The sequence below is a fragment of the Dermatophagoides farinae genome, chromosome 1, assembly GCF_024713945.1.
Source record: "Dermatophagoides farinae isolate YC_2012a chromosome 1, ASM2471394v1, whole genome shotgun sequence".
In the NCBI taxonomy this organism is placed as follows: domain Eukaryota; kingdom Metazoa; phylum Arthropoda; class Arachnida; order Sarcoptiformes; family Pyroglyphidae; genus Dermatophagoides; species Dermatophagoides farinae.
The window spans coordinates 1,575,146-1,587,685 of record NC_134677.1 but is presented as its reverse complement, the minus strand read 5'-3'; the positions used below and the strand labels follow the sequence as shown (position 1 = coordinate 1,587,685).

At 28.9% G+C, this 12,540-nt stretch overlaps 4 protein-coding genes across 4 annotated transcripts; 2 read left to right on the top strand and 2 right to left on the bottom strand.

Annotated features, from left to right (window-relative positions):
- The first annotated feature begins 62 nt into the window (after window positions 1-62).
- Window positions 63-2,649, top strand: LOC124491413 (5-taurinomethyluridine-[tRNA] synthase subunit MTO1, mitochondrial). The gene is given in 2 exon segments (XM_047054046.2): window positions 63-855; window positions 857-2,649. Coding segments are annotated over 2 exon segments (2,076 nt in total). The 5' UTR covers window positions 63-165; the 3' UTR covers window positions 2,243-2,649.
- Window positions 2,650-2,928: 279 nt separating this feature from the next.
- LOC124491685 (solute carrier family 2, facilitated glucose transporter member 1) lies at window positions 2,929-7,315 on the bottom strand. The gene is given in 6 exon segments (XM_047054370.2): window positions 2,929-3,519; window positions 3,609-3,789; window positions 3,861-4,112; window positions 4,114-4,833; window positions 4,944-5,108; window positions 6,277-7,315. Coding segments are annotated over 6 exon segments (1,842 nt in total). The 5' UTR covers window positions 6,634-7,315; the 3' UTR covers window positions 2,929-3,352.
- Window positions 7,316-9,822: 2,507 nt separating this feature from the next.
- On the bottom strand, window positions 9,823-11,289 carry LOC124492222 (uncharacterized). Its single transcript, XM_047055057.2, has 3 exons — window positions 10,801-11,289; window positions 10,335-10,738; window positions 9,823-10,263 (listed from the first exon to the last, which is right to left on the bottom strand). The coding sequence occupies exons 1-3, from the start codon at window positions 11,172-11,174 to the stop codon at window positions 10,022-10,024; spliced, it is 1,020 nt and encodes a 339-aa protein (XP_046911013.2). The 5' UTR covers window positions 11,175-11,289; the 3' UTR covers window positions 9,823-10,021.
- Window positions 11,290-11,351: 62 nt separating this feature from the next.
- Window positions 11,352-12,339, top strand: LOC124492223 (protein LZIC). Its single transcript, XM_047055058.2, has 4 exons — window positions 11,352-11,490; window positions 11,557-11,791; window positions 11,871-12,051; window positions 12,147-12,339. The coding sequence occupies exons 1-4, from the start codon at window positions 11,390-11,392 to the stop codon at window positions 12,179-12,181; spliced, it is 552 nt and encodes a 183-aa protein (XP_046911014.1). The 5' UTR covers window positions 11,352-11,389; the 3' UTR covers window positions 12,182-12,339.
- Window positions 12,340-12,540: the final 201 nt, after the last annotated feature.

The following is a 12,540-nucleotide window of genomic DNA, read 5'->3' as shown; positions in this document are numbered from 1 at the left end:
CAAGTTGGAAAATATCGAATCAATTATCGATAGTGTCGTTCATTTGTTGTAGAAATTTGTCCATTTGATTTTCATATTCCACATTTTTCTGAATTTTTCCATAAATTGTGGCCGATGATGATGAAGTTTAAATTTTATGAATAAAATCATTCTAGTGCATGGAAAATGTTCATCACAAGATATTTTTGGAAAAATGCAGCTTTTCAATATAAAAAACGAATCAATTCGTTTACAAATTGTTTCGTGTTTCGTAAATGTCATGATTTAAGTGGTAAAATTAAACCCGATTACGATGTGATTGTTGTTGGTGGTGGTCATGCTGGTGTTGAAGCTGCAGCAGCTGCATCTCGAATGAAATGTAAGACTTTATTGGTAACGCATAAATTCGAAACAATCGGTGAGATGAGCTGTAATCCAGCTTTCGGTGGTATTGGCAAAGGACAATTAATTCGTGAAATAGATGCTCTTGATGGCCTTTGTGCTCGAATCTGTGATAAATCTGGCATTCAATACAAAGTTTTAAATCGCAGTAAAGGTCCGGCCGTATGGGGATATCGTGCTCAGATTGATCGTAAACTTTTCAAACATCATATGCAAAAAGAAATTCGACAGACACCTAATCTGACCGTTCATTGTGCTTCGATCGAAGATCTTTTGCTCGAGAAATCAAATGATGAAAAATTCATTTGCAAAGGCATCGTCACTAATGATGGAAAACAATTAACTAGTTATTCGGTCGTCATTTGTACCGGTACGTTTTTACGTGGAGAAATCAATATCGGGCTCGAACATTATCCAGCTGGAAGATTAGGTGATAAACCGGCCATTGGTCTTGCCCAGACATTCGAAAATCATATTGGATTTCCGAATGGGCAGACTCAAAACAGGCACGCCACCTAGAATCGATCGAGATACGATTGATTTCAACGGATTAGAAAAAACATTTGGTGATAATCCTCCATTACCATTTTCATTTCTAAATTCATCCGTATGGATCAGACCTGAAGATCAATACTGTACATGGCTTACGTTCACTAACGATAAAGTAGCCGATATTGTAATGAAAAATATCCATTTAAGCCGACATGTTCGTGAAGAAGTTCGTGGGCCTCGTTATTGTCCTTCCATTGAATCGAAAGTTTTGAAATTCACTAATCGTTCACATCAAATATGGCTTGAGCCTGAAGGATTGGATACTAATGTTATCTATCCAAATGGAATTTCCTGTACACTACCCGAAGATGTACAACGAAATTTGATTCATTCGATTGAAGGTCTACAAAACGCTACAATGCTTAAACCAGGATATGGTGTTGAATATGATTATGTTGATCCAAGACAAATACGGCCATCATTAGAAACGAAAAAAGTGGATAATCTTTTTCTTGCCGGACAAATTAATGGAACTACTGGTTATGAAGAGGCTGCATCACAAGGCATTATAGCCGGTATAAATGCTGCACTTAAAGCTCGTCGAACAAATAATCAAAATTTGCCTACAGAATTTGTTGTCAATCGTACGGAAGCATATATCGGTGTATTAATCGATGATTTAACATCTTTAGGCACCAATGAACCATATCGAATGTTTACTAGTCGTGCTGAATTTCGTCTATATCTAAGGCCAGATAATGCCGATATTCGTTTGACGGAACGTGGCCATCACGTTGGATGTGTTTCCAAACAACGATACGAAAAATTCATTCAAACTCGTGATATATTAGAGAATGCAAAACAATTTCTACAATCACATCGATATTCAATGATTAAATGGGCGAATATTCTGAATCTAAATAATAACCAGACAACCAGTACAAAAGTCAAAGATGGTCTGGAAATGTTATCAATTTTTAATTTATGTAATTTCAAAAAATTCTATTCAATATTCCCGAATGAATTATTTCAAATTAATTCTGATCCAATTCTCGTGCAAAGATTAACATCCGAAGCATTTTATTGTCGTGATATTATCGAACAGAAAAGTCTAATGGATACCGTACGGCGTGAAGAATCAACACGAATAGCTGAAAATATTGATTATTATAATGATAGTCTTAATCTATCGGCTGAAGTTCAAGAAATTCTTTCCGAATATCGGCCAACAACAATTGGTGCAGCAACCAGAATTCCTGGTGTAACACCAGCTGCCATTGTGAAACTTTTATTTTTCTTACGTCGACAACAACAAGATGATCAAAATTATTTACAACCATCTTTCAATCATCATCATCAAATCGTTTAATCTATTCGTTAATCTTGTTATTATTTTTTTTTTAATTATAAAATTATTATTATTATTGCACCGGATTTCATCATTGATGACGTGTGAAATTGTTTCACGAATTACAACATAATCGTTGATTGTCATTCATCAAAGCAATTCAAAAATTGTTTTAATTCAATTTATTCTGATCATATATTTAAAAATGAATAAAAAAAATGGATTAAACGAAAACGAACACATATAAACAAGTATATTGTCACACGAGATTAATATCACACAAATCATCATCATCATCATGTTTACAACTTATCAACATTGACATTGTTTCTACATTGTTTTTTTTTCGCCATTTGATCCCAACTTATCATAAATTTTTAAAAATTAATCTTTTTATATTTATTTATATAAATAAATTTATTTTTAACTGATTAATCCTTGTGAAGAAACAAAAAAAAAATATCCTCATTTGGCACAAGGATCAATTTGCCTGTTAATTTTATATATTGCCAGAATCGATATATGGCAATATCGTTTTTTTTCCTGTTGATTATTATCATTAGAAAAATGAAAACATTTTTTGTGTCTAATAAATTTTTTTTTCATGATTTAACCAATGGTTCAACAAGTGGTTACACAGAGAAATAAAAAAACAAATTCAGGTCAACAACCACACTAACAACAATTAGTAAAATCGATACAAATTGATCGGAAAAGTGAATATTATATTTATTAATAATTTTAATATAAAATAAAAAAAATCCATAAAAAAACAAATGATAATCAATGAGAATGGAACATGAATGTACAAGATAAACGAAAGAATGAAAAAAAAAACTTATAAAAATCCATGCGATTTGTTGAAAAACATGAAAAATGAATGAATTCACACATGCACTTTGTGTGTGTGCGTTATTACATATTTAAATTTAAAATGAGAATAGGAAAAATAGATAAAAAAAAATAGCGAAGAGAAAAAAATTCATTTCATGTACGTAGTAGTAATTCGATTATATCGATTGATCTTTCTTTTTTTCTTTTTTTTTTCTTTTTTTTGGTTTTGAATGATCATGTATATATATCAAGGAAATCATTTATCGTGAATAATCAAAGTTCAATGTACCGTCTACGTCATTCGGATATAGAATTTTCCAATGGTTTTTTTCCAATTTCATCAGATTGATCATCAGCTTTTGGTACCATGGATATGATGAATATGAATAAAAGAACATCGAATGCAAGAAATATGAAAAATACAAATTGATTAATCTGGATGACCAGCAATGGAAAAGCGAATGCTGAATTTCAATGAAACAGGAGGAAAAAAAATTCAATTTAAAATTGAGAAAACAAAAATTATTAAAAAAAAAAAAAAAAAAATACTAACCGACTAGAAAATTGCAAAACCAATTGACAAACACACCGATACTCAAACCGGTACTCATTGCCGCTCTATCAAACATTTGTCCACCAATCATGAATGGAATCGGACCTTGACCAATGGCAAACATGAAAACGTAGAAAAACATCATGGCTATGGTCACATAGTTGAGCCATTGAAATTGATCCTGAAAATGGTGGTGAAATTGAAATAAACTTTTTTTGTTTAGATTTTTTAAATAAAAAAAAATTTCCTTACATTAAATGACATTGAGATCGGAAGAATCAACAGTCCTATTATGGTACCGACAGTGCTGACCAATAGCATTGTACGTGAAGAAAATGATTTCAATAAACGTGATGCTAGAATTGCACATAATGTATTCAACAATGAACAACCGATACTTCCATATTGACTTTGTATTTGACTTAGACCGACACCATGAAATGTATTTGTAGAATAATAGAAAACAGCATTGATACCGACTAATTGTTGTCCAGCATGTAATAAGGCAAACGATTAATAAACTTTTACGAAATTGTGATTGTTTAAATAATTGTAATAATGAATTATTGCCACTGCCTTCTTCACATTTTTGTTCACGTCGTAGATTAGCCAAATCATCAGCTACTTCCATTGGTGATTTACGTATTTGTTCTAACACACGTATGGCTGAATCTTCACGTTTTTTAATGACAAACAAATATACCGGCGATTCTGGCATAAAAAACAGGCCAATCAATCCAACAGTGATAAACATTGCATTGACAAAGAATAATAATTGCCATGATCGAGCTGTACCAAGAATGCTTTCTAAACCCATGATTTGTGCAAAACATAGACCACCATTTAGGCCCATCACATGTAATGTGCCTAATAATGATGAACAACTTTTTGGTGATATTTCCATCAGATACATTGGTACAATACTGGATGCAATTCCTGTATGGAAACCGGCAACTAAACGACCGGCCATAAACATAGGAACGTTTGTCATATATTTGGAACCCCATGTTAAACACATGGCTATTAAACCGATCATAATGTTTAGAAATATGACACCACGTCTACCGAATAGATTAGCTAGATAGCCAGTGATGATCGATGTAATCATTGCACCAATGATTAGTACTGAAACTGCTAATGACCATATTAATTCAATTTGATTCGAATCCAATGGATCCACAATACGATTATGATTTAAAGTATTGTTGAAAAATGTTTTAAAAATCTTTAGAGAAAAAGAAAACATAAAAACATGAAAAGAAAAAAAGTTTGAAAAAAATTTTCATAAGCAAAAGAAAAAAAAATAATTAAAAAACTAAATACTGAAACACTTACTTGTTCAGGAAGATTCACTACACCAATATTATAACCGGAAGCAAATGAATTAGTGAAAAAAACGACAAAAGCACCGATAAAAACTTTAACAGTAATACCAGATGTTGTTTGATTATTATAATCATCAATAGTAGTTAATGGTTCTTTATATTGTCGATCATTATCCTTAAATCGTAAATAATCAATAAATAAACGTGTAAACATTGTATTATTATTATTATTATTATTGAATAAATATTTAAAACAATTATGTATTAAAATATATAATAATGATAATAAACGGAACAGAATATTCATTAAATATATAAAAGCCTAAACGATTCTTCAATAAATGAAATGAGAAAAAAAATCAATGCACTTTATCTACTTATAAATAATATAATAATGGAAAAAACGTAATGAATTTGTAAATTCCTATTCTCTCCCTAATCTCTGCCAGGACGAGGTTATTTTGTGTTGAGATGGCTTTTTTTTGTTTGTTTGACACTATTTAGAGCTTTAATTTTTTTGTTTGTTTGTTTTAACTTGTTATTTGTATGAGTTGTATGAATGAATATGAGTGAGTTTGAATATATATATTTGTGAGTTTATGGGGAGAAAAAGTCAGAGAGCGAGAGAGAGATGGAGAGAAAAATTCGCCAAAAAAAAAAAAAAAAAACAACAAGCTAATTATTGATGCTCATCATCATCATTTTATGACAGTGATGTAGAGTGTATTTTATCTGCCAAACGTTTACAGTTGGCGGTTAGTTGTTAGTCGATCTCGGGGGTTATTTTATTTCATTTCATTTTTTTGTGTGTGCACATGTGTGTGTGTGTATTCAAGTTAAATAAATAAAGAGAGTGTGGAGAAAAAAAAAGTTGCAAGTTCATTGTATGATTGATTCGGTGATTATTTGTAATGGAAAATTTTCTATCAATTTGAAAATTTTTGTCATTTGTTTATTTTATTGTTTCGTTTCTATATGCTCTACTATTTATATGATTTATGTGTGATGTGATTCAATGATGATGATGATGATGATTTCTAGTTTTTTTTTTGTTCCATTTATTCTGTAGCTGTATTGAATTGAAATTACATCATCATGTAGTTTAAGGTGTAAGTATGAAAATCAAAAAATGATTCTTAGTGTATTTACTGTATGTGTGTGTGTGTGTGTAGATGTGTGCAAACATCCGACCGGATCTATAAGTGATGAACTTGAAAATTATTGAAATTTCTTCGTTCATCACATCATAATCTAATAATTAAAAAAAAATTGACTCGTCTGTATATATATAGTGTGATTGTTTTTTTTTCAAATCATTGATAAATTTTTTTCTTTTCACTTACCGATATGATAATATTCAATGATGATGATGATTTATCATTAGATACTAAAGTGGATGATGATGAAGAAGTTGTCGTATTTAGCAGATAATTTGATTTAATCATCATTTTTGGATATTGATAATTTTGATGGCATGAATGATTATTATGATTATTATTATCATCATTCAAATTATGAATAATGGATGAATATTGTTGCCGTTTTGATTGTGATAATTTATTTTTTGTTGTTGTTATATTGATATTTTCATTCAAATGATCATCATTATTGCCATTACTTGATAGGCTACCATTATTGGATAATTCTTCTTTTAATGGTGAAAATTTACTTATACCAATGGAATGTTTAGATTGAAACATTTTTTTTTTCGTTCTTTGTTCGTGTGTGTGTGTGTTTTTTTTGGTGATACAAAAAAAAATTTTTTCTTTCAACTTGTTTGATGTGGAAAATATGATTCAAATGACAATAATAATAACGAAAATGAAAAATTAAATGCCATTAACAGGTGTCAAAATTTGGTGGAAAATTTTTTTTTTTCAGCCAAAAAAAAGTGGTCAGCTTTCTCTCTTTTCGCTGTTGTTGTTGGTTGTTGGTTGTTGTTGTACTGGAAAATCTTGAATTTCTAGAATTGATTCGGTATTGAATTTTTCGTTGGATTTAATTTTGATGCAAAATTTAAATTTTTTTTTTGTTTGATTCAAATTGAATAATGGTCGGGCAATAATTGATGTGATGATCGATGGTATATATATAATTTTCAACAATGATGATGGATTAAATTTTTTTGGCTTTGAAAATGATTTTTGTCATTTTCATTTGTATTGTCGATCGATTGATTTGGTGTTTTTATATGAATTATATCCAATTTACATGAAATGCTTCTGATGTGATGATCATCATTGCAAAGAGCATTGCAAAAACCACGCGCATCTTTTTTTTTTTATTTAGAAATAATAAAATAAATATAGAAATAGAAAAAAAAATTATTATCCTAAAAACCAGGATGCTGTAACCAAAAACGTGTGTGTGTGTGTGTGTGTGTATTGTCACAATTAAAATGTGTGGATCACACTTATAAAAGTAGTCGTAGTAGTTGTGACATGTTTATTGATTAAAATATTAATATTAATCAAATTGATAATCATCATCATCATCAGCATCATCAAGAAGAAAAATCGTCAGATTAAATGATGAAATGATGAATACGGTCTTTCATTATTTTAATCATCATCAACGGGCACATCATTATCATCATCATCATTCGGATAATATTACAAAAGTAATGAAAAAAAAAAATGATAATAATTTTGTACAGAACATTTAGCATATAAATACATTGTGTTCGATTAATTCAACCATCAGAAAATAAATCGGTTATGAACCCGAATTAATTGCAATATGTAACAATCCATTTTGGTACACGATAAAATATGTTCAAAGTTTTGAGAATGAAAATTGACAAAACAAAAAAAAAATACGAACAATCGATAGATCGATCATGTGAAGCTAAATTATATTATCTATATATCTGTATTGCATATTAAATGCAATGTTATTGAATTGAACAAAAAAAGAAAAAGGACCAAATGGTCCGAATTGAAATTAATTGCTTGAATAATTGATATCAAATTTCGATCATCAATAATTTGTGATTGATAACTACAAAAATGAATGAATGAATGAATGACTGACTGAATCATGAATAATATGATCTTTCTTGTGACGGGGTGGTAGTTTCACAGTAGTTTGCATAAAGTAAACAATCTTAGATTAGAAATCCGGTGCATGTATTCATTGCATGATTAGCCTGGTCATTTGATCGATTTTTTTTTTCATTGATTGATTGATTGATAAATTTTTTTTTTATTCTTAATCATCAATAATTATGAATAAGAAAGTGAAAAAAAACTTATTTTTAGAATATTTTCATTTGAAATGATAATAAATAAAAAGTTCAGTGGAATTGCACTACAGTGATGAATTTTATGTAGAAAACCCATCCTTCCTTTTCCTTTCCTGGGTCAGCGATTTTTTTGTTTTTGTTTTAATTAAGAATCCATACACTAGCCATTGATCGTTAATTGTCAGTCAATGTCAATCAATTAATCGATTAATCGATAAAACAAAAGAGACAAAAAATGGCTACAGATTTGTGGTTTTTATGTTTAAGATGACCTTGTTCCGATTTTTGTTGTTTTTTTTCCGATGATTTCAATGTTTTTTTTTTGTTTTCATAATCTTATTGACAATTAAAAAAAATTTTTTTTTTTTGGATTTGAACATTCTTCTGGATCAAGATCTCAATTTATTTTTTTTTGTTTTGTTTTATATGTATATCACTTATCAATACCACTTAGGAGATCATAATCATCATCGTCAATTTTTACAAACAAACAAACAAAAAAAAAATGAAAATGAAAAGATCTGAAAAAATTGAGGTCACCATATAGGTATGGTGGTCGAATGATCGGGTAATTAATAAATTATTATTACTATATACATCGGGTATCACAAGGATACCGGAGAAAACCCAAATTACATAAAGTCCAATGAATGTGTTTGTGTTTGTGTGTGTTTGCATGTGTGACGATAAACTACACGGGTATTTTCCACATATCTATGATCGAATCATCTCGAAATGTCCAACAAACAAACAAACAAATAGCAAATATTGTTGGACATTTTCTTAAAATATTTAATGTTTGTCTGTTTAATGTTTAGTTTATTTGTGAATAGAATTTGCTAGAATGTTGGCATTTTTTTTCTATTTGAATACAAAAATTTTTGGAATTTTTATTTCACGGCAACATGACCAGAAAAAAAACAATGAGGTCATGTCTTTGTTTTCGAAATTGATTTTATGGATAAAATTTTTTTTTCCCAAATTTTCAAAACAAAATATATGATGATGATTTGCAATGTAGTGAAGTAAACATTCGATTAGTATCGATAATTCGTTCATCAACCGAAATGTCACTGTATTCCATCCGTATATGAATATGGAATAATCAAAAAAAAAAAAAAAATTTTTTTTGATTACAAAAATATTGTCCTTCCGAATTGGTGAATGGAGCGAACCAAAAAAATGAGGATGATTAGATTCGTTTTTTGTTGTTGTTGTTGTTGTTGAATACCACCAACCAAATGAATAAACGATTTTTTTTTGGCGAATCTAATCGAATCAATCGATCATCGAAAAAATCAGTTCATTGAATCAAAATTACATTGAAATATTATATATGATAGAAACAGAAAGACAAAGCCGAAGAACAAAGTTTAGTATCCAGTGTACCCAGACAAAAGTAATAATAACGAAATGTAAAAATGAATATTTAGACAAAAAAAAAAACAAACAAATCAACGAAGAAAAAAAAATGTGCCACGAATCGAATTAAATCAAATCAAAGTTGATCATCGATCATCATGACTTTTTTTTGTCGATGAATACTCAATTGCTAATGATTTATGTGCAATTCATATCTATCTATATTTATATTGGTCACATGTTTTTTTTTGATATTCATACAACAACAACAAGATGATGATTATCACACATAAATTGGATTCAATTTTAATTATTTGAAATAGGGAAGCCAATTTTTTGTTTTATTTGAAAAAGAAAAATATATTAAAACAAGACAAAAATTGTCGAACAAGCAAACAAAACAAAAAAAAAATTCACAACAAACCGGAGTGAACAAAAATTTTTTTTGTTTGTTTGATTTAAACAAGACAATACTATCCAGTCTATCGACATAATGTTGCATCAATTTGTTTCAATGTCGATGCAATAAGCATCAATTTTTTTCGATACATTTGATCCATTGCAATTGGATTTCTTTCAAGATAAACGGTAGATAATTTAGGCAGTTTAGCTAACACCTGAACATTATGCCAATCATCGATTTGATTATCATTACACCAAAGTTCTTCCAGTTCTGTTAAATGTTCAATATTTTCAAATCGTTTAATTTGATTACCAGCTAAATCTATTTTTGTGAAAAAAAATAAAGATTAAAAATACGGGTAAACAACAAAGATAAATAGTACAAATACAAACCAAGCGTATCGATCATTAAATTTTTATCTAGATTTTCAATCTTGCCAATACCATTATGACTAAGATAAAGTTGTTGCAATTTTTCCAAACAATCTAATCCTTCGATCTTGGTTATACGATTCGATTGTATGCTCAACAATGTTAATGATTTCAGATGATCAAGATTTTCCAATTTGGCCACCTTATTTTTTCCAAGAAATAGATTTTCTAATTTTATTAAATTTTCAATATTTTCAATTCTTCTTATACGATTTGCACCCAATTCTAATGTCTCCAAATTGATTAAAGTGTTTAGATTTTCTATTTTTTCAATTTGATTATTGACCAGAAATAATTTTTTCAAATTAACCAACGTATCAATACCTTCGATTCGTTTAAGTCGATTGAATGAAAGATCAAGAACTCTGTAATCGTAAGTGGAAAAAAAATTAAAACAAATTTCAATGGTTTTTTATTGGACACTTACTCTAAATTTATGAGATTAGTTAGATTTTCAATTTTTTCAATTTGATTATCATACAATTCAAGTTCACGAAGAGTAATAAGCTGAATGAAACCTTCGATTTTTGTTATCAAATTATTTCGTAGGCCAAGAAATTCAGTTTTCGTAAGTATATCGAAATTTTTAGTGGTAGCTATTCGACAATGAGTAAATTCTAATTCTGTTGAATCAATATCCAATGCTATTGGTTCATAATCATCTTGTTCATCAGAATCTTCATATTTTTCATATCGTTTTATAATCAAATAGGTTTTACCATCATTTTGTGTTTTATTAGGATCAATGATTGTAGGATCTTCATCGGTTGTCGAATTATCATTATTAGCTTCGTTTGACATTTTTATAAATAAAAAGATAATAAAATCCAAATTTTTGTTGAAATATAAAAAAAAATATATCGAATTGATTGATGCCCAATATAAGCCCAAAATGATAAATTTCGAAAAACTTTTTTTTCATTTCCAAAAGTGTATATTTCTGGGAAATTTTTTTATCCATAACAAGCGATTATTCTTGTCGCCACCAATCGTCGTAATCATCGAAATCTTCCGAAATGAATACAAGAGGACAAGCAGAAACTAGTCAACTTAGAGCTAATCTTGAATGTCAACTAGATCGTTTGGTTGCACAGTTAGCCGATCTTGAAGCTTGCAAGTAAGTTTTGTTTTCATTGTTTGATTTTTTGATTTAATTTTGGTAACATTCTAATCCAAAAAATAGAAATGATCTCGATATCGATGAATATGAAGAAACGAAAAAAGAAACTATTGAACAATTACAAGAATTTAATGAATCATTAGCTAAAATGAAAAAAGGTGACATCACCTTGATCGATGAGATTAGTTCATTTCAATTGGCCATACAGGCAGCTATTAGTGATGCATTTCGTACACCAGAAATTATTCGATTATTTGCCAAAAAACAGCCCACACAATTAAGACTTAAGCTATCGGAAGTATGTTATCCAAATTATATGTACAGGTTTTGTTTTCGAGGCCAACATTTTTTTAATTTAAAATTCGTAATTTTATCAGATTGAACGTGATTATAAAATTGGTACATTATCAAAAGAATCGTATGATTTACAGAAAACCGAAATTCTGGCTGCTTTACAAAGATTAGGCGATCAACTTTCAAACGATGAAAAGCTTTTTCTCCAGAATAATACCAGTGATTCATTGAGAGAATTTAGCCGGATACAGCAACAAGAAACTGGTATGGAAAATGTCAATTTTTTTTTTATAAAAAAAAGTGTACTTTGAAATCTAATTTTGATTTCATTTTCTTCTTTTTTTTTCTTCACTTAACAGTTTCTGAACAAAATTTATCGAAGATTTTGAAATGAAATCATTTTGATGCCATCATTTTTACTTTTTTTTATTTCTTTATCTTACATTTATTTATTTTTTTTTTACTATTATTATCTTTTCAGTTTGTATTTAGGGCTTTTGCCAGCTTAATTTCATTTTATTATTATATTTTGATAAAAGAAAAATATTTACTTTAAACATATCATCATCATATCTATCTATCTTTTATATATCTTGGAGTGTGATAGGAGGAGAATTTTTTTTTTTTTTTTTGGATCATCCAATAACAAAAACATTCGATATGATGAATTCAAAGATGATCATGTCATAATGTCATCATCATTTTTTTTTATACCATAATAATCAATCAAATGACAAAGAAAGAATGTGGTAG

Excerpts from the sequence above, each read along its gene's own strand:
- LOC124492223 (XM_047055058.2), top strand. The coding sequence starts at position 11,390 with ATGAATACAAGAGGACAAGCAGAAACTAGTCAACTTAGAGCTAATCTT. Across the intron at positions 11,491-11,556 it reads GCCGATCTTGAAGCTTGCAA|AAATGATCTCGATATCGATG; the intron begins GTAAGTTTTGTT and ends TCCAAAAAATAG. Across the intron at positions 12,052-12,146 it reads GATACAGCAACAAGAAACTG|TTTCTGAACAAAATTTATCG; the intron begins GTATGGAAAATG and ends TTCACTTAACAG.
- LOC124492222 (XM_047055057.2), bottom strand. The coding sequence starts at position 11,174 with ATGTCAAACGAAGCTAATAATGATAATTCGACAACCGATGAAGATCCT. Across the intron at positions 10,739-10,800 it reads ACTAATCTCATAAATTTAGA|AGTTCTTGATCTTTCATTCA; the intron begins GTAAGTGTCCAA and ends TTACGATTACAG. Across the intron at positions 10,264-10,334 it reads TTTAATGATCGATACGCTTG|ATTTAGCTGGTAATCAAATT; the intron begins GTTTGTATTTGT and ends TCACAAAAATAG.